The 23225-nt window shown below is 40.8% G+C and overlaps 1 protein-coding gene across 1 annotated transcript; it reads right to left on the reverse strand.

Moving 5' to 3' along the window:
* Positions 1-213: 213 nt before the first annotated feature.
* LOC139981633 (uncharacterized) lies at positions 214-22323 on the reverse strand. The gene is made up of 17 exons (XM_071994169.1): positions 22124-22323; positions 21216-21376; positions 20565-20666; positions 19237-19507; positions 16870-18446; positions 14842-15873; positions 13682-13843; positions 12265-12376; positions 11013-11243; positions 10186-10336; positions 9695-9766; positions 7907-8270; positions 6836-7250; positions 5367-5557; positions 4705-4830; positions 3855-4112; positions 214-3126 (listed from the first exon to the last, which is right to left on the reverse strand). The coding sequence occupies exons 1-17, from the start codon at positions 22161-22163 to the stop codon at positions 2953-2955; spliced, it is 5439 nt and encodes a 1812-aa protein (XP_071850270.1). The 5' UTR covers positions 22164-22323; the 3' UTR covers positions 214-2952.
* Between the last annotated feature and the right edge of the window lie 902 nt (positions 22324-23225).

The following is a 23225-nucleotide window of genomic DNA, read 5'->3' on the forward strand; positions in this document are numbered from 1 at the left end:
AAAACTAAGATGTAAGCCAACTAAGAATGGTGGTATTGCAGTAGCAAGGGGAGAGACCTTGTTACTTACAAAGAGCAAGTACTCAGAATATGGTGCAATTGTGTATATAGGCGTTTTATAAGTTTTCATGTTTTTCTAATTTTTGTTTTTCTCTTTCGTGTACACTATTAATTTAATTGTTGTTGTCATCACTCTTTTATTAATTTCTTTCTATTTTATTTTGTACTAGTAAAAGTAGGCTTCATTTTCAGCAAAGGTAAAGGACAGATATTCCTTATAGATATAATATACAGATGTTGAAGATCATGTGATCAACATTCTTCTGATAACTGACTGACTATAACTTGCTACATTTACACAGAATTTCACAGGAAAACTTTCTCACACAATGTCAACACGATTGCAAAATTCTGCTGACTGATTAATGCCATATAGAACAAAAGAATTTTAAATTAATCACAAACTTGTGATGAAAAAGGACATTCCGCCAGAATGGTACTACTTAGCTAAAATAAAGGATATTTTGACAATCTTAAATAATGTTGGTCACAATGTAGCACAAATTTTTGAGAAAAGATGCCAAAACTCAATATATAAACAGAAATTAAGGATAGACTGTAACCATTGATGTGTTTTTTTTTTCAAGATGTCTGTGTTTGTTTTTGTATAAATTCGAAAATAAATAGAAACAATGAAAATTGATGTTTGAGTGTTTCTTTCTTTGTTCACTTCCTTTAATGTCATCAATCATTATAGAAAACAATTTTTTCATTCATTTTTTTTATTCATTTTTTTTCTCTTCAAAGTTATATTTTGTACAAGCAAGAAACAAGCTGATTTTGGTAGCAAACCCTTATATACATTAATATTATATAAACATACAACACTGCCCCTTCTTATTGCAGTAAAAGTTACCTAACTCTTCCCTAACAAACCTCTTGCAGAATACCATTTCTGATTTATTCACAAATTTGCCTTTCGAGACGCTCGATCAGCACAAACGACTCCCCCTCCCCCCTCCCTCCCTCACCACCACCAAACACACCCACCTTCATACATGAGATGATACCTCAAACGAAGGTGAGGCAAATATCCATGTACTCACTACTAATCTGCTATATTGCAGCCTTCTAACAAAAAGCCAGCATGTTGAAAAGTTATTTGTTAATTATCTTGGAACTCCTAAAGTCTTCAATATCCTGTACGTCTTTAAAAGGTTTGAATTTCAAAGCAACTTATCGTCTTCCTGGCTGCAAAGATCTGGAGGACTACCTACCGCTGTGTAACGATTAATTCTATAAAACGATCCAGATTTCATTGATTCAATATTAATATTAGTACCTGGATATACTCCTGTTCTTCCCTCAAAATTCATTGAACTTACCGAAACAATGTTTGATACAAACTCTTTATCAAACCTTCCATTTCCTACCCAATAGACCTGTGAAACCAGAGCTTCTCGTTCTCCTCAACGGGGAAGACAATAACAACTTCTGTCCCAATATGCTTCCTTCATGGAATATGACTAGGCTGGGAATAAGTTGCTAATAAAGTGTGTTAGGTCTTTGCTTAATGTTCATGCGAGCAGATCTGATAACAGAGACATTGAACAGCTGACATAACTGTCTGCTATCAATATCTTTGATTAACAGTGTGACTGGGTAACTTGATTTCAGTCATGTATAAATGAAAGGTAGGCAAGTGGCTGAAAGGGTAACCAGACAACAACACATCCAGTTCGGAAGTTTGTCGATGGAATGGAGGTTTTACTGATAGTGATGGTAACTAACAACAGAGGACAGTCGACCATTATCAATATTATTAATTATTTAAATGGTTTTAGGGACATCCCAGTTTATCTACAATGCCAAAAAAATCATTCAAGTCTGAAACACTGGTAGTACATCTAGAATTGCATGCTGATAATAATTTAGTAACAATCAGTCAACTGGGTACAACTCTAGTAGAACATTGAATAAGCTAGGAATCTTATTAAAACCACAACTCAAAGCAAACTGGCTCCAAAAATGAACCAAGCTTTTGAGCATTTAATGTAGTAGTAGTAGTAGTTGCACCCGCTGAAGTATGTTGTTAGTACACCACTATCCTCCTTGTATCTATCTGGTCCCACAAATAAACCAGTGGTTCCTGTAATCTGCTTAGAATATTCTGTGTAGCAGTCTATTCTCACCCTGCGAGCTATCCACTAGGGACAGAATCCTTAAAATCCAGGTTACATCGATATCCCCTATAGAGTGACACTGGTGCGAACTGTTACCTATGGACATCGTCACAACATGCAAGTACCAATATACCTTACCGTGTGACACTGCTGAGAACTTGTAAGGTAGGGTCACAGACTGTCACAATGCCTGTTGCTGTCACAGCCTTGAACACAGACAATACAACTTTACTGTTCTGTCTTCTCTCAAACGAATCATGAAAAACTGTAAGGTAGGGTTACTGTCACAGACTGTTGCTGTCACACTGACCGTCGTGGTCACACTGACTGTCGCTGTCACAGCATTGACACGCAGACAATACAACTTTACCTATTCCATGTTCTATCTTCTCTCAAACGAATCATGATAAACTGTAGGGTAACTGTCACAGACTGTCACGGTCACACTGACCATATCTGTCACACTGACTGTTGCTGTCACACTGACTGTCGCTGTCACAGCATTGAAATGCAGATGATACAACTTTATTTATTCCATGTTCAGTCTTCTTTCAATCGAATCACAATCAACTAACTCTCACATCACAAAGGAATCGTCTGGATGATTTGCCTTCCCGAGAGTCGACAGTTCGTCAGGTTTGCTGTTGCTATGGTGATGTTACCTGCTGCGTTTACCGCCACTCTCGCCATCGCCGTGACCGCCGTGACCGCGGCCACGGCACTAGTCACCATCTTCAATCGTTCAGTGATACCTCTCACTGACTCTTCTTTTAGTTCAGGGTGCCTCGACACTGAGGCGTGCCGCAGAGACAGACGATCTTGTCGTCCTCGATGGGGAACTTGTAATCGTATGTGATCTCTTGCCCGATCCTGATTGGCTCTTTCGAATAGATGGTGATCTTCTTCATCGAGTCCACGTTGATGATCTTCGCGTAACAGTTTGGCTGGGAACGAGATGAGAGTACGTCAAAATAGTACGTCATTCACCAGATCAACTGTGTGTCAAATACTGTAGTATCAAATCAAACTGTTACTTTACTGATTCGGCAAATTTTCAGGGGTAGCTTCGAAATAAGAGAGGGCTTGGGAACAACTCAATGTAATATTTATGAAAATCGGGTGAATTTCCAACAACTGGAAGAACCCATACATTGTCTGAAAGAGTCTGCAATTTCTCTTAGCCTGCCAAAAGCACACTCAGATCTACCTTTAAAATAAGTACCAAACACTTTGAAAATACTTGCCTTACTGTTGAGCATAGACAAAATTTATAATATCAGCATATCTTACTTATTCACCACACATTTGAAACCTAGGTAATGCTAGAAATGGCCCTATTGAAAAACTCACCTGTTCATTTTAACTTCTAAAAGCTGATCTAATCTCAAACAGTCCCCAAATATTTTTTCCCAAACCTTTACAGAGGCAATTTCCACAAACAACAACAGCCATTGTACTAGTTAATGTAACAAGTCTTAGAAATTGCCAAGACAAAACAGAGATCTGCTTCCCAACACTGCAAAATAATATTGGATTTCCACAGATATTAAAGGAAATAATGGCAGATGTCAACATAGTTGTTTTCAAAACTCTCATTGGTAGTCTCGATGATCCAAACACTCGACGGTACTACATGGATTCGTAATGGATCCCAAAGTACTAATTTACTAACCATACAGCTGTGATTGATGAATCTGGCCAAGTTTCCGCATTTGGTCGCGTCGATGATGCATCCAGAGTCGATCCTGAAGAGGTAACTGCTACCGATGCCCATCTTCTCGTAGTTGGTCTCTCGTTCATCTGCGATGCTCTGTCTGATGCCCTCCCCGACGTACTCTATCACCATCTCGTCAGCTGCAATGTCCTCCATGGCGTACAGACCCCATCCGTGGATGCCACTCTTGGCAAACTTCAGCTCCTTCTTACGGAACTAGAGATTAAAAATGGAGAGAAACAAATTAATTGAGAGGGGGTGGGGGGTATGAGGATTTTTTTTTATGATGTCGTTGAAACTGAGACACAATGAAGAGCAACCGCAACTGGTAAATGTGCACATTAGACAGGAACGTCCGAAGGAAAGTTATAAGCCGAGGGTTCCGAATCCACAGACAACTGCAGAGGTATTTGGAACAAAAATTGCTTGTTCTGCATATGTATGGAGTTCTCTTCATTTGTTTTGCTTATTTATGGAGTTCTCTTCATTTGTTTTGCTTATGTATGGAGTTCTCTTCGTTTGTTTTGCTTATGTATGGAGTTCTCTTCGTTTGCTTCACTTAAGTATGGTGTTCTCTTTGCCTGTTTTGCTTATGTATGGAGTTCTCTATGCTTGTTTTGCTCCTGCAGGGAGTTCTCTATGCTAGTTTTGCAGGAGATAAGTTACATCTACGTAAGTTGAAATCAATCTACCAAACCTGTTTAAGAAGCTATCAAATTTTAAGTGGCTGTAGTTTAATCTTGGTCATTTTCAAGAGGACATGAATTGATAACCTCACAATATTTGGTCACAGTACTACTACACAAACCTTCAACTGGTTGAACTTGAGCAAGTCGGACACAGCACCGTCATGTTTAATGGTGGCCATGATTCTCCTCTGGTCTGAACGAGCTTCTCTTGAAATCTCCAATCTTGATGATCCCTTCTTTGAATCCTGGCACAAAAAGAAGAAAAAAAAATACATGTAATCATAATTAATATACAGTCATGTCTGGACTATTATCAGACAGGAATCACTACATGTAATCTAAGTTATATACAGTCATATGTCTGGACTATTATCAGACAGGATATCACTTCCACTGCAGGGGGGTGGCTGGGGGTGGGGTAGGGGTGGGTGTCAATCAGTGGGTCTTGCAATAACTGGGTATACACTTGAGCAACTGACCCCGCCAAAGTGAGATTTTGAATTCTCTCGGCATTTTGCTCCAACCCAATGACTCTCTGTGGCCTTAATAGAAAGCACATTACGAACTGGTTTAAACAAAAGTAACTGTATCCATGCTTTCATTCTTATTCACACGGTACAGCAGTTATTATTTATACGACCTTTCACTCCGCTAACCTGCACAAATCAATGCAAGGGAGAGGGAGGACCATACGAAGGGTGACATTGGGTTCCTCCATCCATTTAGACAAAGCAAAAGATCACAACTTTGCCTCTCATAAAAGCTGAATATTTTTTTTTACCTCTACGTTAGAATCATCATTGGCATCTACTCCCAGCTGTTCTGCGACCATCAGTTTGGAATTCTGCATATATTTCATCTTGTCGTTGTCGGTCAGATGGTAGTAGCCCTCGGTCCTGGCCGATCCAGAGCTGTGCACTTTCACTTCCTCCTTCTTCTGTTTCTTTCTGGGCGGGTCTGGGATACAGGTCAGTGAAGGGTGCAAGTTAAGGAAGAGACAGTTAACCATGAACTTGACGCCGTAGCGTACTAAAAAAATCAACATCGTCTCGAGACACAATCGAATACCAATGTAGATCAATTTTCTGTTTTTTCATTTTGGCAACAGTCTCTTTCAGCTTTTACCACACCAACTGTCCGATTATTTACTCAAAATAACGTTTCTGATAATTTGTTTTATTTCTTATTAATATGATCAACGTATGGGATCTGATAAACTTAATCGCCGAATGAACTTTACTTGGCAAATGACTGATGGTTCTTTTCAATCCTAAAAATCCACCAGAAACGTATTAAATATGAGTACCAACCACAAGCACATAGCAAAGTCAGAATTGGTCACAATTTTTTAACTTTTCTTTCATTTCTTTGTAAACTTTGTAGAGTTGTCAAGTTAAACTAAAAGCTGATTAATCAAGATAATAAAATGCATTATTATGGAATTTTGGTATTGAAGGGGAACCAGACTTGACCAACACAACTTGCAAGTCTGTTGTAGTTTTGCAAGACTTACCAACCAGTGACAGAAAGGTCTCTGTAAATGTTAAAGCATAGAAGGCATATGCTGAGGTGTTGACTTATGACAGTAATACAACATGTTTCACAGTACAGCATGTGATTATCTATATATTTGCATGTATGGTGGGACAATTACTGTGTAAGAAAACCAATTATTCTTTTGTTTAGTTGTACAGCTAAGTTTCAACACTCATGAACACTACCCAAAATAAGAACAAAACTGGTCAAAACTGAGACATTTCAAAGGATTTTTCACCAAATGAACTTTATAAGTCAGCAGAATGCATACTTTAAGGCCCACCACTCAGGAACTCCAATGAGGACCAAGCCACTACCCACCAGGGCCCACCCCTCAAAACAAATGCTCTCAATGCATGAAAGCTAGCTTGGACTATAGACATTGGCAAGCTCCGAAATCTGCGGAATTTTTTTTCTAACATCGGGTCAAAGCACACAACACAGCCCAAAGTTTTCCCGACCCACTTTTGGGTCGTGCCCCTTACTTTGTGGATCATCCACTTAAGTCGCGAGTCGTTCACAATTTCCTATGATCTTAAAATACATTGAGAGGACACTATTATTAATTTAGTAATCACCACATAAATTGTGTCAATTTTTGTAATTTATTCTTATCATGTTAAGCTAATGATCTGCACTGCCATGGGATGGGACAAAGAAAGTTGATCTAATTACTTAAGCAAATTACATAATTAATGACTTAGCAAAGGATATATGAATGAGCGACCCAGTGAGTGTAGCTGAGCCACGGTATCCTGCCATCCTGCAGTAGAATATCGTAACTCTTGCGAAGGAAACAGGCATCCTCCCGGTCCAGTCCCTTTCCGAGGAAGTCGTAGAGGAGAGACCACTCTTCGTAATAGTTCCTGGGAGTGAAATCGGTCCTTTCCTTGGCGACCGGAGAAGGTTCGACCACCTTCTCGGGAAAGACGTCAAAGAGGGACTCCAGCTGCGATTTCCTCTTTCTCTTTTTAGCTTCCTTGTCCTTCTTCTTTTGCTCTGATTTACTGAGCACTGGTTCCGCTAAGGCCTTCTCTAGTTTCTTTGGTGACTTCATCTCAGGTTCAGTTTCGACCACTGGGATGTCCATGCAGTAATTGTGGTCCACTAAACTGGCCGACCTTTGAACCTTCAGCGATAGAAACATATAAACTTGACAACATTATAATCTCCTCTTTAAATTATTAGCTCATTCGTCCTTAACAAAAGTTTAACATGTAAATCATCTATGATACGGAGCAAGTTTTAAAGAGAAGTGTAAGTTTTGTTACATTGCAATCAAATTCAATTTGTTAATTAGCTATTCATTAATTACTGTACTTGACTCCAGAATTTTGTCACGTAGAGACTACCCATCCTACTTAACCACAAACCATATTTTGACTTTTTCAAGGTAGGTATTGTAAATATTGCGCTTTCCCAGATCATGCTGGGAAAAGAGTATCAGTTACTAACATTTAAAGCATACACTGATGTTGAGCTTGCAAATTTGCAGCAATTTTACCAAACCTACCCACTATTACTAAAGACAATACTGTTCCAACTAACGAAACACATCATTTCTCCCACTTATTTTATCCCTTAATGGTTAATTAGCTATACAATTAATCACTCCTTGTGCTTCTAGAATTTTTGTCAACTATAGACTACATATTATCATTATCTGCACACAAAACCTTTGACATAATTCAATACATGATATGAAATGAAACAATTGTTTTGTCCAGCAGATGAACAACATCCAAAATCAAATGAAAAAAAAAAAAAATGGAAAAAGAAACCAACCTTGGCTGGTTTGGTCTCATCCTGGCTCTCAATGTCGATCATCTCGTCGTTTCTACCGGAATCATCTCCATCCTCCGAGGCCCGCCTCTTAGCGACTGAGATATCCTCCTCCGAGAGCTTGAAGAGTTCTATCCTGGGCAACTTCTCCTTCAACTTCTTCCTATCCCGGTCGGAAAATTCTTTGGCATGAGTCGCAATCTCTGCCAGCATGTCGAGGCCGTCCTCTCGTTCGAGGGAGGCGGTGACGGAGGGCAACCCCGGTTCGTGGTTGGGTCTGGTAGGAGAGGCAGCACTTTCCTCCTCATCCTTACGCTTCAATGACTTCTCTCCTGCTATGTCAGCACTCTCAGATTTCTTGCTGGCCCTTCAAGGAGAGTAAAATGTTTAACATTAGTGCTTGGAAGAGAGGGGGGATCAAAGGTGGGTGGGGTCGGGGATGGGGGTGAGTTGAGACACAGGGGAACATGTACATTCAGTTTAGGGAAATGGGCAAACTAAAGAAGGAAAAAAAGCTTTCCGAGCTGTCTTAGATCTTGAAGCTATTGCTTTAATGACTTAAATGATCTTCACAATCAAACTACATTTTTTCACCATATTCACTCTTTTCACCAGCATGTACCAGCACACCTTACACCAGATTCACTCTCCCCCCCACCCCACTCCCCCCACCGCATGTACCTAAGCAAACCTTACACCAGCTTCACTCCCACCCCCACATGTACCTAAGTACACCTTACCCCAGATTCACTCTCCCCCACCCCCCCACACCCCATGTAACCAAGCACACCTTCCACCAGATTCCTTCCACCAAAGGGTGCAATACCCCAGTTACTAAACCTTATGACGACAGTAACAATTTCAGCCCAGAGCCTTGTATGCAGATAAACTCAAGCTGTGCCTTCATCTACATCTCCTATGTAATCCCTGTACGATGACGCTAAGAGTCGATACGTTTTAAGTTGTTACGTATCTTAAACGACAGCTGTCACAGTATATTCAAACACTTTAGAACAAATGTCTGCTCAAAGATATCAACTGTGAAGGGTACACTACAAATGCAACCGCACTGCTTTGACATACAGAACCAAAGGTTTCCAAACTAAGTCCCTCTTTGAAATCAGTCTAAATCAAGTACTCTTTGAAATCAGTCTAAATCAAGTACTCTTTGAAATCAGTCTAAATCAAGTACTCTTTGAAATCAGTCTAAATCAAGTACTCTTTGAAATCAGTCTAAATCAAGTACTCTTTGAAATCAGTCTAAATCAAGTACTCTTTGAAATCAGTCTAAATCATGTACTCTTTGAAATCAGTATAAATCAAGTACTCTTTGAAATCAGTCTAAATCAAGTACTCTTTGAAATCAGTCTAAATCAAGTACTCTTTGAAATCAGTCTAAATCAAGTACTCTTTGAAATCAGTCTAAATCATGTACTCTTTGAAATCAGTATAAATCAAGTACTCTTTGAAATCAGTCTAAATCAAGTACTCTTTGTATCCACCAAGGATCATCACGACTGGCACTTACTAATGTCACAATGAAATTGCAATGAAAATTCCAAAGTTTTCTCCACAAGCGAGTTCCCTAAGAGTTTTGGACCCTTCCAAACACTTGTCCATACTTTTAGGAGTGTTCGATTAAACAAGTAACTGCTTCGGTGGGTGAAAAGATGCTCTCAGAGAAGGGTTTTTGACGGTTCAGCTTGACATTCAGCTCGATATTTGACATTCTAGCATATATTGAGATAACGCAGATGACCTTTAACGATAATGTAAATAAGATCGTCTCACCTCTCCTCTTGGCTGGATACTGCAACTTGTGAATCCCTGTCATCTGCTTCCTCCGTGATTGTTTCAAGTTTACTAGGGAAACGGACAAAAGAAGATGAAATGTTATCAAATTGTTGGTTACAAACTAATGAAACATACCACTTCATGACATATCCCTTCCCCGATACCTATGCTAACCTTTATAAAATAAATCTATGGTGCTATACCGCAAGTTTAAGCGTGTCCGATAATTTAGATAACTTTTGTATGAGATTACCTCCTGAGAGATTTCCCTGCCTCTCATACCGACGCTATCCGTTCTCAAATAAATCTACGGTGCTATACGGCAAGTTTAAGAGTGTCCAATCATTTGGATAACTCTTGGATGAGATTACCTCCTGAGAAATCTCCCTGCCTCTCATACCGATGCTATCTGTTATCAAATAAATCTACGGTGCTATACCGCAAGTTTAAGAGTGTCAAATCATTTGGTAACTTTTGGATGAGATTACCTTCTGGGGGATTTCCCTGATCTTGAGGCTTCATCATCTTCCAGCTCTTCGTCATCTTCGCTGCTTGAGGATTCTTCTTCATCTTCGTCGTCTTCGCTTTCTTCTCCCGAAGCATCCTCATCCGAGCTTCCCGAATCATCCACAAGCTCCGCTGAAAAAAAGAGTAATAAACACATCATTACTCCATTTACTTGAGAGACGGGTGCAGTGTGGATTGAAAGTGGGAGAAGTCGGTGAGGGGGGGGGAGAGAATGATACAATGTTGATCATATGTCTCAGTCCATTCTTTTCTGTTTGGAAAACGACCAAAGCTGGGAAACCCTGCTTGCACTCCCCTGGTTAGGTCCACACATCAGTTCTTAATTGAAGTTCAAATGGCTAAAAGCAGATGCACACAACTGTCTGGGAGTGGCTACCTGAAGATTGCCGTGATGCCTGCCACCCGCACCCTTTAAGGATAAGTCTACGATCACCATAGACTCGTAAAACAATAATTTGTTGCTTAAAATGAGAAAACGTGACCCAAGATAATTCCATAAGGACCACAACACACCTAACCTGTCTGAGAAATACAAGAAACCTCAAAATGGAAAAATGTCAGAATTCCAAGACCCAAAATCAAAATTTATGCAATTTGCCCCAAGACTCTGAGTGAAGCCTCTAATACCCAAACTGCAATTGTGTTTCAATCTTCACCCTTTACGTTTGTATTAATATTGGAAAAGGGGCAAACTATGTGGCACACAGTACTCTTCAAAAATGATAATACTTCTAATCGGGACAAATTTATCGACATTGGTTACTTTTGCTAATCTGCAGCGACTTACCTGTCAGTTTGGTTTTCCTCCTTCCTTTCACCTTCACCTCAACTTCCTCTTCCTCCTCCTCAACTTCATCATCCTCTTCTTCATCCTCCTCCTCCTCCTCCTCCTCCTCATCTTCGTCATCTTCAGATTCTTCGCTGGAGGTACTCAGCTTCCTCACTCTCTTGCTCTCGTCCTTGTCACCTTCCTCATCTGACACCTGACTGGTGGTTTCTGCTGTTTCTTTCTCTGTATCTGAGATAAATACAGATCATTCGCTATTTTAACACCTCAAGTGACCAGAGGGTCGGCAGGTTTTTTGTGATTCCTGACCTCTTTACTGACTGATGGATGTAGAGCGAGTGATTCAAAATTCATTCCGAGGGTTTAAGGTGAGAATTCAGAAGATCAGAGACTACCAACTCCCCAGACCATTACATACTGTGATATTCACTTGTGGTCAGGACCAATTAAATAATCACTTTCAAGGATTTTACAACTTTTAATTTATATAACCAACATGTCTGAATAATAACCAGAGAGATAGGTCTTGTTGCTATGTACCGTTTAAATACCGTTTAAACCAAAGGTGATCCAATAGAATTACAAACTTCTACACTTTTTTCCTTTCTAGTACTTTACCTCTTTATTTCATCTATGTCACTTTATTGCTGTAAATGTAAAACCACTCTAAGTTCTACTAATCAGTCGCTACCATTTGAGATGACCCCCTGTTGACCACTTGATGCTCAGAGTGCGACAACTGACGAGACTGTTGGAGTCACCCAACACAAGAGCATTGACTCTCTGAAGCAGACTTTATCAATACTGACTGACTGATGCATTATTCAAGATGACTTCCAGACCTATTGTATATTGAGCCCCTTCACAAACTGAACTGAAGTTGAGATACAAGCAATTTTCACCACAGGAAAATTAGAGCAATCGAGACCTCTCCGTGGAGAGGAATCCGTTCATACCAAGTTCGAGGTTCAATCGAGCTTTACCGTGGAGTTATCATTGACCTAAAGTTACCTTCGACCTCTTCCAAGAGCAATGCAGATCTTGAAATCACACTAAGGTGGATGTGAAGTCTAAGTATCAGATTAATTGCAGCTTCACTTTGGGAGTCATCATGTGTTTTGACAAGGAATTCAAGACTTTGACATCTGTCCCTCTCACATGACCAGGGATCTTGAACCCACTAAAGTGGATAAAACATACCACGTAAGAAGTTCATCAGTTTTACTTTTAGCGTTAAAAACTTGAAAAGTACCTGATAAATCTTCATCCAACAATGGTGGTGTGACTGGACGGGCTTTGCTTCCTTCATCGTCATCGTCATCCTCTTCCCTGTCTGGTCTTGGGGAGGGTATCTTCCTCTTAACCTTTAATAATAATAATAAAAAATGTAAATTTATATAGCGCCAATATCCAGAGGAAAACCAATGCTCAGTGGCGCTAGTGCTCAGGGAAGGCAGTCAAAAATAGATAAGTTTTGAGTCTGTTCTTGAAAATGTTAACGTTGGGTGCCGACTCGATGTGCAGTGCAAGTGAGTTCCAAAGAGTAGGAGCGGCATTAGAAGACGATCGTTGACCAAATGACTTGAGCTTCCACTTAGGTACATGGAGCAGTAGCTGATTTGAGGATCGGAGAGAGCGGGTGGTGGTCTTCTGACTGATCATGCTACTCATGTATTCTGGTGCTAATCCATGCGGGGCTTGGAACAAGGGATAAAGGTATGTCCCATTGCTAACGTAAACTTGAAAGTTTTCTTTGTGTTTAACATTTCGTGGCTAGTTGATCTTCCTTGAGCAATCCTAAACCATGACTAGATGCCAAGTCTATTTATAAACTGCGATTGGTTTTCTTTGCCCAAAAACATAACATGATTTTGTGCATTTTGTCAGAAAAATGTTAGAACTCTTACAAAATCTCATTTGTTTTCCAGAATTTCTATCTCTGCATGACACATTCACTCGCACACTCTTACCGTGACCAGTCACTGCATAAATTATCAGTGGTAGAAAATGAGTGAAGCCATCTTGTTGAAAGAAAGTTTCATTCTGTAACTTAAAAACCCCACTTGGTAAAATTACAACGTACATCAGCCCACCCAGCCCAAGACTCAACCTTACTGTTATATAGTTGAAGCAGCTTTTCTGCATTTGTTGACCGAATTTCCTAAAAGCTTCAGTAGTAATTTTTTCCTAAATAAGGTAGCAACTCGTCAAAATAGGAGACCCGGCTAGATTTTTCTATCAATGCAAATGTTAAGTAATGAGCCAGGAATAAATTAGTGTTCAAAAGTTTTTGTAGCAACTTTGGAAGGAATCTTATACGGTACTATGGAGACTGCTACAGTATGCTATCTGTGGATCTGCATAACAATTTGTGCATTCTGTATAGCATGCTGCTATGCGATACACACTGGATAAAGTATTCCCTCTTGAATAAATCAATGATGCCGTTCAGCGGCAGATCGGAACATTTCGACAATAATGCTCTTCTTTGTTCCTCTTCTTCTTTATTAAAAGTCAAGTACGTCATGCTAAATGAACCGACTTGTTCCGGGTTTCTTAGCATCCACTACAGATCGAAAAAACTCTATTGAGATCGGCTCACAGATATTTGGTGAATATTTTCAGATTTTAGGAAGAGGTTTAAGGAAATTTAAGGGGCAAGATGTTACCTTGAAGGAGGGCATCCTTGGCATGCCTGCTCTGAAGCCAAGCCCCAGGTTGAAGCTGTCGCTAGGTGCATTCTTGGTCCAGTCCTTGCTGTCAAACATACTGGGAGGGAGTGGTCTCTCAACTTTAACTTCACTGCTAACTTCATCCTCTTCTTTAATTGGCTACAGGAGAAGTAAGAACAAAACAAACTTTTCTCTCTAGTTTTATTTTGAGGGGGGGGGAAAGGAGAAGGAAGGGCAGGGACAGAATGCTGCATTACCAGAACGGTACGCTGCCTTACCATCTAAAACCAAGAAATACCAAGAACTCATCATTTGTTGAGTAACTCAGTCCATTATGCAGTCCATTATATTGGCTTCATTTATACAGCCAGAAAAAGGATCGTTGAGTGGTTCCGATGCCTAGACATATTCATTGTGCGGTAAGCCATACATGTTAATAATCATTAACTTGTGTTCACCAAAATGAAGAGGGAAAATTTATTGACTAATGTGGCAACATATAAAGGAAGGTACAAGGAATCAGTTATCATGTTCACATAGTGTATTTAGGTATTTAGTGACATGTATCTATATAACTACATTGTATTATCCAAGAGCATATAAAGCTAATTAGAGATATCTGATTACGAAGTTTATGTTCACTGATTGATATTCATGATATGCAAACAAAACAACACGGTTGATTGTATGAATGTAGTGTGACAAATCAAATACACCAAGGATGAAAACTATGGAATATTTGATTCTTGTCTCGTGTATAAAAGCCATTTCTTGCAATTCGATGAATATTAATGACATAAAGTTAGAGAGGTCATGAAAATGTGCTTATTATGAACCTACACCAGGATGAACCAAATTTTCCATTAAGCCCGGCCCACTTATTAACATTCATGAGATAAAAACCAAGAACAATAGGGCACATCTACTCATCACATCTACCAAGTGTGGCACTGATTCAACTTGCGTTTGCTGAGATATCTTGTTTACAAGCTAGCCGTCACAACCCCACACACACACACACAAATGCCAGCACGATCGTAAAAGGTTACCGAGCCTTCGGCATCATAACCAAGATGGCATCAACCCCTGCTAGTTTTAGCATTCTAGATTGGAAAATGATTTAACTCAATTTAGAATAACATTCTTTTAAGTCTTACCTTAGATTTGAGGACAGAGTCGTCCCACCAAGTCTCGAAGGTTTTGAAAGCGCACGTTTCCACGATCTTCCTCCCGAGGTCTCGATTGACAATCTGTTTCAGTTCCATGACCATGACCATTAACACATCGTCCACTAAGATTTGCTCCGGTTCGCTCGGTTTGACCGGTGCCGCCCAATCTTGCCCTTCCCGGTCTTGTAACTTCTCCGGACTGAGCTGAAAGTTATTACCCATGTTCATCATAATGTTTTGATTTGCATTCATCTGGTTCATATTACTGAACTCTGGCAAAAAGTCTGGATTTGCATTGGGCCCAAACGGACCACGCGGTGGACTCCCAAAGTCTGGAAAGAGTCGGTTGCCCATCGGACCCGAGGGTCCGCCCATGCCGTGGAACATTCCGCTCATACCGGCCATAGTTTGAAGATGTGCAGCAAAGTTGTGAGGCGGTTGCTCAAAGTTTTGAGGGTTGTTCATCCCAGGACCCATCCCTGGGGGGAAGAAGGGACTGCCGCCGGGATCCCCCCTGTGAGAAAAAGGCATCCCTCCCGGTCCCCCTGGGTGGGGACCGAAAGGTGGAAAGTCACCATTGAAATTGTTCCGTGGACCGTCGAAGGGTCCCATCGGACCATGAAAGTTTGGCGGAAAGTCTCCAGGGTTTGGCATGCAGTTTGGAAACATCGGATGGAAGTTGGGATTATTCATCCAAGGGCCAAAGTTTGGAAACATAGGACCTGAGTTCATCATTTCGTTCAACATCTGATTAGGGCCCATACCGTGGCTGCCACCTGGCATATTGTTCTGGTTCCTCATCCACGGCGACATCGTTGGGTTCATGACGTTCTCTCCCGGCGGTTGGGGAGGCTCACCGGGGAGGGGCAGTTGTGAGGTCATCCCTAAAGGCGGCGGAGCATGGACTTGTAATTTGGCTCCGTCGTCTCCATCATCGCTCAGAGATGACATGCTCATCCGATCTTCCTCGTCAGTTCCCTGATCCATGGGCTGCTGGCCTCCTTCTTCTTCGTCGGAAACCTTACAGAACAAACAAAATATCTCACTGTTAAAACAATGTACTCTTTGTCCTTGTGTATACTCATCAAATTTTGGAACTGTGCTGACAATGCAAATATGAAGACCATCGCTTAACTTTGAGTTACTGTTACAAGCTACTACCATGTACCATCATAAAATGCACAACTAATAATGCTATATTACATAATTTTGGCTTCACTAACAACAGTTTCTGTCAATATTCTGCTAACAGCTTATTGATTTTGCAATCACTCTTTCAATGCTATCATTTCTAAAGTCCATAATAACCAAGATTTTCCTTTTTTTGATAACTGTTTAAGATATTACATCTTACAGTATTCAAGTTTGTACATGGATGTACTGTGTTTACTTCAACTGTAGTCACATGCTTATTATCACAACATTGGGTGCAAGAATTAGCCAGGACTGAACAATAATTAATTACAAACATACAGTACATGGCAGTGAGTTCAAACAGACTCCACAATGAATGAACAGACTTCACAATGATTGGAAGGATACTGTACTGTACATGGCAGTGAGTTCAAACAGACTCCACAATGAATGAACAGACTTCAAACTGCTTCCATAACCATAGCGGTATGCAGCTGACCATGCACAGACCGTGAATGGTGTTAAGGTTTTAATATAAATCCCTAGTACTGGCTAATATGCCTATCAAATACCAAATATTTTACCTTGAAGTTTAACTGCCGAATAACGCAGCAAGTAAATTGTTTTCTTGGGTGAATAAAGAGACATGAAATGTATGGGATAGCAGAATTTCCCCAAATCGTTGCTTTGTTCACTACTATTGAGTAATTTTTGTTGTTGCAGTGTTCCTTTGTTAACCTCCCACCTTCCCAACCATCCCCACTATCTCCCATGATGTCATTAGAATGAAAGAATTGTGTATAGATATTACTAAAAACATAAATTCAAAAGTATTGAAACCAATGAATGTGATATACCCTTAGGAAGATACTGCCAACTCACCTTACTGGTAGATAACCTATCAGACCCCTCATCTTTCACTGGGGTAGAGGAAAGACTTTGCTCTAATCTCGGTGAGTTCCCCTTTCGGATGTCATCCGACGCATCCAACGGTGAATCCCCGATATTTTCAGGGGAGAGGTCGCCCAAAGCTATCGTTGAGTCCGATGTGGGAGGAGGCGGGGGTGGGGGAGGAGAGGAAGGTCTCCTCCGCCTCCTGTCGTGGTCGTTACCGTGACGACTTGAACTCGAATACGAGTCCCTAGGCACTGTTTTGGAAGAAGAGTCCCTCCTCCTCTCATCGTACATTCTACTACCCGGAGACGCTTTCCGAGAATGTCTGTGATGGTGACTTGAGCTATGTTTGTGCGAACTCTCGGAGTGTCTAGAGGACTTATCGCTGAATCCTTTGGAAGAATGTTGAACGGCGCTCGGCAAATTTTCGCCAGCTGCTTTTAACCTTGATTGCTCCTCGATAGTACTGTTCCGCCTCTCGGGGCTCTTCAGATCCTTCACCCCAAACTCGATCGGGGTGTGGCTCTGTTCCAGTAATGCTTCGATACGGGAATCGAGGCTCCTCCTAAATTCGTCGTCTTCATCCTGCGGTCCCTCAAGGGGCTCGCTCAGGTCGCTGGCAATGGACATCCGCCGGTCCACCTCCGGCCGCTTGGGTTCGGGCCGCGAATGCTCGTTCTTGCCGACTTGCGGCAGAATGAGATCGCCGAGCTGAGAACCTGCCGTCAACGTCCGTTCCCTCTGTTTCTTCTCCTTCTGGTTCTTTCTTTTCCGACGATTTTTCTCCCTTTTCTTCAGTTCGAAATCGTCCACCTCTGCCTCTTGTGGAGGTTCGTTAATTATTGCCGTTTCAGGAGGATTTACAGGTTCTTCCTCCCTGTGAGACACATGTCCAAAGTTAGGCTCTGGCTGCGGAGTAAAGCCTGCATTGTTAAAATTCGGTTGGAACCCAAATTCATTTGTGTTTGGAGGGTTTTGCATTGGAGGAGGTTGAAAGTTCCCTTGGCTCCACTCATTATCGGCTGGGAAAAACGATTGCTGGGGAGGCATCATAGCAGGTGGTTCCATGAATCCTTGTTGGGAGGGGTGCACCGGACCAGGTCCAAACCTCGGCTGTTCTCCCAGACCAGGTCCCGGCCGTTCGTGATAGGGCCGCCTGTACGGCGGTCTGCCTCCGTCGGGCTGCATGAAATCTGACAGAGTCGCTGGGTGAGATTGGTATTGCGGGGGCATCCCCTGTGGTATATTAAACTCTGGTTGCATGTTCATGTTTGCAAATCTGTTGTTTACGTGAGGGGTGTGCATACCATCCGACGGGGTGTTTGGCGTGATGAAACCGTCTGATCCCTGAGAAATAAAACCAGGACCGACATGGTCACTGGCAATTTGGTTCACACTGCCACGATCGGAGTGAGGAGTGGGAGGTAGCGATGGAGTCTTGCCAGGGGTCTCTGATAAACTCCGACCTCTGGGATCGCGGGGTCCAGACGAGGTGCTACTCGCACCTGGAGTGCTAGGAGTGGTGTTGTTCACAAGGCATTCAAAAGTCCGTTGGCACTCTTTTCCTGTGGTTTAGAAAGACGTTAATTTTGAGTAAAAATTTATGTTATCATAAAACCAGACAAAGGGTTTTTATCGAATAAACACTACTCAAGTTCCCTGTTAAGCCCTATTTTTTAACGATGCATGTTTGTTATTCAACTATGGTTTTGTGATTTTGGGGACTTGTTTTTTTTTTTTTTGGGGGGGTGTGTGGGGGGAGAGGGAGGAGAAGATGGAGGTTCCTGCATCAAGGGAATACAAATAACCGTATGTTTTACTCTCAGAGTAACTCTCAATTTCACAGAAAATGGCATAAGGATTGGATAACAAGGACATGGAGACAACATAGGTTCCCTTAAAGTGACTTTGAATGATGGCCAGCAAAAGCAGATAACTATCGACAACACTGAATTTTATACTGTTAGGTTTGTTGTGGCAATAATTAACCAAAGAAAAACACAAAGACAACTTTCAGTGGTGTGTTCTGTATGAAGGAATAATAAGTCAAAGTCTGGAAACACGTACGACATACTTTATAATTTACTACTTTTTGTTAAGTGCTACGAATGCAACCGACAATTTAATTCAAACTCTTTGGAAGTAAAGATTTTCTCTATTCAGAACTAAATAATTTACATTTATACACTTAGCCAATAGCACAAAACTGCAGTAGAAGGAAAAGCCCTAACACATCTGCAACCACTACAAATCCCAGCCTACGCTACTCCTCATTTCAAACAGACTACCAGGCTATGCCATAAAAACTTCCAATATTACCAATGTTAAAAGGGAGAATGAAGAGCACACATTTACCTCCAGCATCTACTTGCACGATAATTATACGACCCATCACCGAGGTTCTATTCAGGCCCATCGCAGCTTCCTTAGCGTATCTGGTCTTTGTATAAGTGACTGACGCCAGACCGAGATGCTTCTTCGTTTTGGGATGATGGTATATCCTGATACTCTCCAAGTCTCCATAGCGTTCGCACATTGATCGCAAAAACTGTTCTCGGACATTGTCGTTCAAGTTGGTGAATGTAATTTGCTTTGGTGGGAGTTCCCCGACAAAATATTTGTCAACCTGAAGAGAACAATAGATCATGATACAGGAATGCTGGTAGAAATTGACCACTTGAAGCTCGGTTGGAGAAACCGTTTTAGGTGGTTTAAGTGCACGTTTAACGCAAGAGTACAAACTCTGAAGCAGATTTCAATACCTGGATGCCTGGTATGTTTCGTTAAAGATTTATAGAGCCACTTCACAGGCCAAAACCGAACAGAATTTGACTGAACTATGATCACCAAAAGATATCAAAGCACTGGAGAATTCACAGATTAATTGTAGCTTTAATTTTAGAGTGATCATGTTTAAAAGGTTTCCAGACATTCATGCCCAGGTTGACCTCATGTGATCTTTGACCTCTACCAATTTCATTAGGGTTCTTGCACTTACCAAGCTCGATCTACATACAACATATTACGTTCAAGAAAGATGTACTTCTTGTGTAAACGTGCCTACAAGATTTTCAGACTTTCACTTAAATAATGACCGCCGATGACCTTTGACATCCACCATTTTCAATAGGGTTCTTGTACTCAACAAGCTCAATTTGCATACCATGTATATAGTTGTACTTTTTGAGTTATGGTGTTCACAAAATTTGACCCCAAATGACAATAGGTTTCTTGTACTCAATAAGACGGATCCACATACCAAGTGTGACATTAATCCACCATTATCTTTTTGAGTTACCATGTTTACAAGTGTCACTCACATACATACAAGCACACACGCCATCACCATCTCATAGATTCCTTTTGCCTCCCGCAATGAATAAACAACAATGGATTAACATCAACAGTAAGGTATATATTGAACATGTGATGTCATCATCAAGTTAGCCTTAAAGCCCGGGCATTCTAGAGAATAAGCATATTTTGAAAGTAGGTATCTTGAAAACTGGAATAGTTACATGGAAACATTACTATCACTCACATTTTCCAATCTCATTCCACTATTGCACACCAACACTAAAAATTCTACCCCACAGTAAAAAAGCATCCTTTAAGTACATACATGTATCTATATTCTGAGCTATAGTCATTTATTTATACAAAAGTTAACGAGACAAAATTACCTTAAATTTAGGCACTGGTAGGTCAGGCAGTTCTCTCCTGTTTAGTAGCCTGCTTAATCTTGACCGAGGGTCCTTTGGTTCTGTGGCATTCAGGTCTGCATTCTGTGATAAATGAAGGGAGCATGAATTGTCAAAATCAATGAAGTGGTGGTACCCTATCACCAGGGACAATGTTGTAAACATTGCACAGGAGGTAACACCTTTCTTAGATCAAACTTACATTTTTGGGAGCTGGGCATAATTTGTCTAGTATCCCATTGCAAAATGCTATGTAAAATTGCAAATTTCTATACAAAGTTGTATATAGCAGTAGTTTTTCAAAGGAACTACAGTATTTTATAAGAGGCAAACTTCAGAGTCTTCAAACTTACCACATTAATCTTGAACACTAAAAAGTATTCCCTGGGTAGAAGCAAAGAAACATAACTGTATGAAAACCAGTCTATGTACAGCAACTAATGTCATTCCTGGTGAGACTTTCAAAAAAGGTAACAGATTCTATTATTATCAAGTACCATTACCTGTTCTTTAACAGTAGAGTACATGTATAAATGTGGCCAGTTCCTTTGGACAAGATCAAATGACCAACTATAAGTAGGGAAGTGAAACAGAAACAAAAATGAAATTATAAATGCAGAAATGATTTCTTACCAGAGCACCCGGGACAACGCCATCATATCTGTAAAGCTTTTGATGACCCTTCTTCAAGAGTGGGTCAACAAGAAGTTTGAATGTCCTCCATTTTCTTTCATGGTGACCCTGGCTGTAGTGGTGATGGTGACCTCCACTGTGAGGTTGCATCCCATTGAAACCTGTTAGAGAAGGTGAAAGGAATATGTCAAGCCAAGCAAATAAATATATCATTAGTTGCAATTCAAACTGTTTGTGGTCTGTGCACACAGCAAGTTTTAATGATGCATCATGTCCATCAATACTTCTTCTGGATGATAAAGGCTTTCTGTAGAACGGTTGTATTGTCTGGGCCTGTGGAAGAAAAAGCAGTGCCTACCTAATAATACCTTGACATACATGCTAATTTGTGCTTTCTTAATATTGCCTCTATCCAGGCTTCATTACTGCTACTATGGCAACAATATGTATATTAACAATGCAGCAGCAAATTGAGAACTTCTATGAAAATTGAATTTTGCAGTCGCTGAGGGCATGCTGTATGTGTGATAGACTTTGTCTGTTTGGAAAGTCTATATAACCACCTTCTTCTTCTTGCAAGCGTTTTGCTAAATAATTCCAAGATCAGTGCTACTGCTAGTATCAACCTGTGCACTAGCTATCCAGCAATAACATGGACTTCGAAGCATTTGAGATACTTCGTTCCTCCCTAATATCTACATGGCTGGCCAGAAATTGTCTACCTTTCGGTACGAGCAGTTGCAGTTCCAAATAGATTGCACTACCCAAACGGTTTTTACCGTTTGGGTCTTATGTGAATCAGTGCACAAACTATACACAGTACACGAAAAGGATAGTTATGTACATACAGTCAGTCTGTACATATATGCGAATCAGTGTAATAACCGAGTGCTAAGAGCCCAACTCACTGGATGATTTCTTTGCAAAATGGTGACCAGAGCCATCCATTTTGTCATTTTGGAACAGAATTGCACATGTAGAAAGCAGTTCTTCTTCACGACGATGATGACAGTTAAAATTGCTGCGCACTGGTATGCTTGGTTCCTATCTATAGGGTCACGTTGTTGCGCTCTCTTCTATGCCGCCATTGAAAGTCACAATACGTATACGTTCGCCGTTTATGCTACAATGTTGATATCACGTTGTGTGATGAAAGACCTAGCAAGTAGCATTACTGCAACTCAAATGCACTTCCCATCATGCACTTCGCAAAATGGCCAGTTCGTAAACGTACTCGATCGTAAATCGCGCAAACACCGGGTTTGGCAAATGGCTTCATTGTTTGTTTTTTCGATTTGACTCTAAAGTATGTTACGATAAAGAGGTAAACGATATTGTTACGTTGTTGGCTTAATCAAAACACGTAATCAGTTAAAGGCGTGAATAAATTTTGTTGTTGCTCCGATTCTAAGCGTTATAAACTGGTACTAGTATACGGACTTGTGCGTCTCAAAAACGTACATGATCAAGAGTAGTTGACTGAGGCTGATTCTATGTGAGGATTGCCTATTTTCTGAATTGAATGACGCCCAATTGATTTCCTTTTCAATTAAGTAATAATAAGTAACAAACCTATCTAAACTTATATTCAACAGCATTCTTACGATTAGGTCTATAACGGCTCGTGTGGAGGCTATCGATGGGTTTAATATTGGCCCGAACCCCAAGGAAACGTGGAACACATGTCAACATTTTAGCTGAGTTACGTTACGTATTGCAAGATTGGCTTTTCAATGCCAACTTCCAAAATGTCTCAATCTCTAGTACAGATAATGCTGCTATTTGTGGGCCGTTCGCGCAACCAATCTTCCATTCAGGCCATATACAGGTGGTATATATTGTACGAGTTCCGTAGCAGCGCTCCGACGAAAGTAGAGCTGCCAGATTGCTTTCGGAGAGCATACACATAACAAGGTTGGCTATACTTTCGACGGGTCAATAGCCTATACTGACTTGTTAGTATGAATCGGGATCAGAGATCTAGCTTCTTTGTGCTGAGGGAAATCTTAC

This window comes from Apostichopus japonicus, chromosome 15, assembly GCF_037975245.1.
Source record: "Apostichopus japonicus isolate 1M-3 chromosome 15, ASM3797524v1, whole genome shotgun sequence".
Taxonomy (NCBI): Eukaryota; Metazoa; Echinodermata; class Holothuroidea; order Aspidochirotida; family Stichopodidae; genus Apostichopus; species Apostichopus japonicus.

Coding starts and splice junctions, on each gene's coding strand:
- LOC139981633 (XM_071994169.1), bottom strand. CDS start 22,163: ATGGATGGCTCTGGTCACCATTTTGCAAAGAAATCATCCA. Junction 11,244..12,264: donor GTTGGATGAAGATTTATCAG/GTACTTTTCAAG, acceptor TATTTATCTCAG/ATACAGAGAAAGAAACAGCA. Junction 4,831..5,366: donor ATGATGATTCTAACGTAGAG/GTAAAAAAAAAT, acceptor TTTTTGTGCCAG/GATTCAAAGAAGGGATCATC.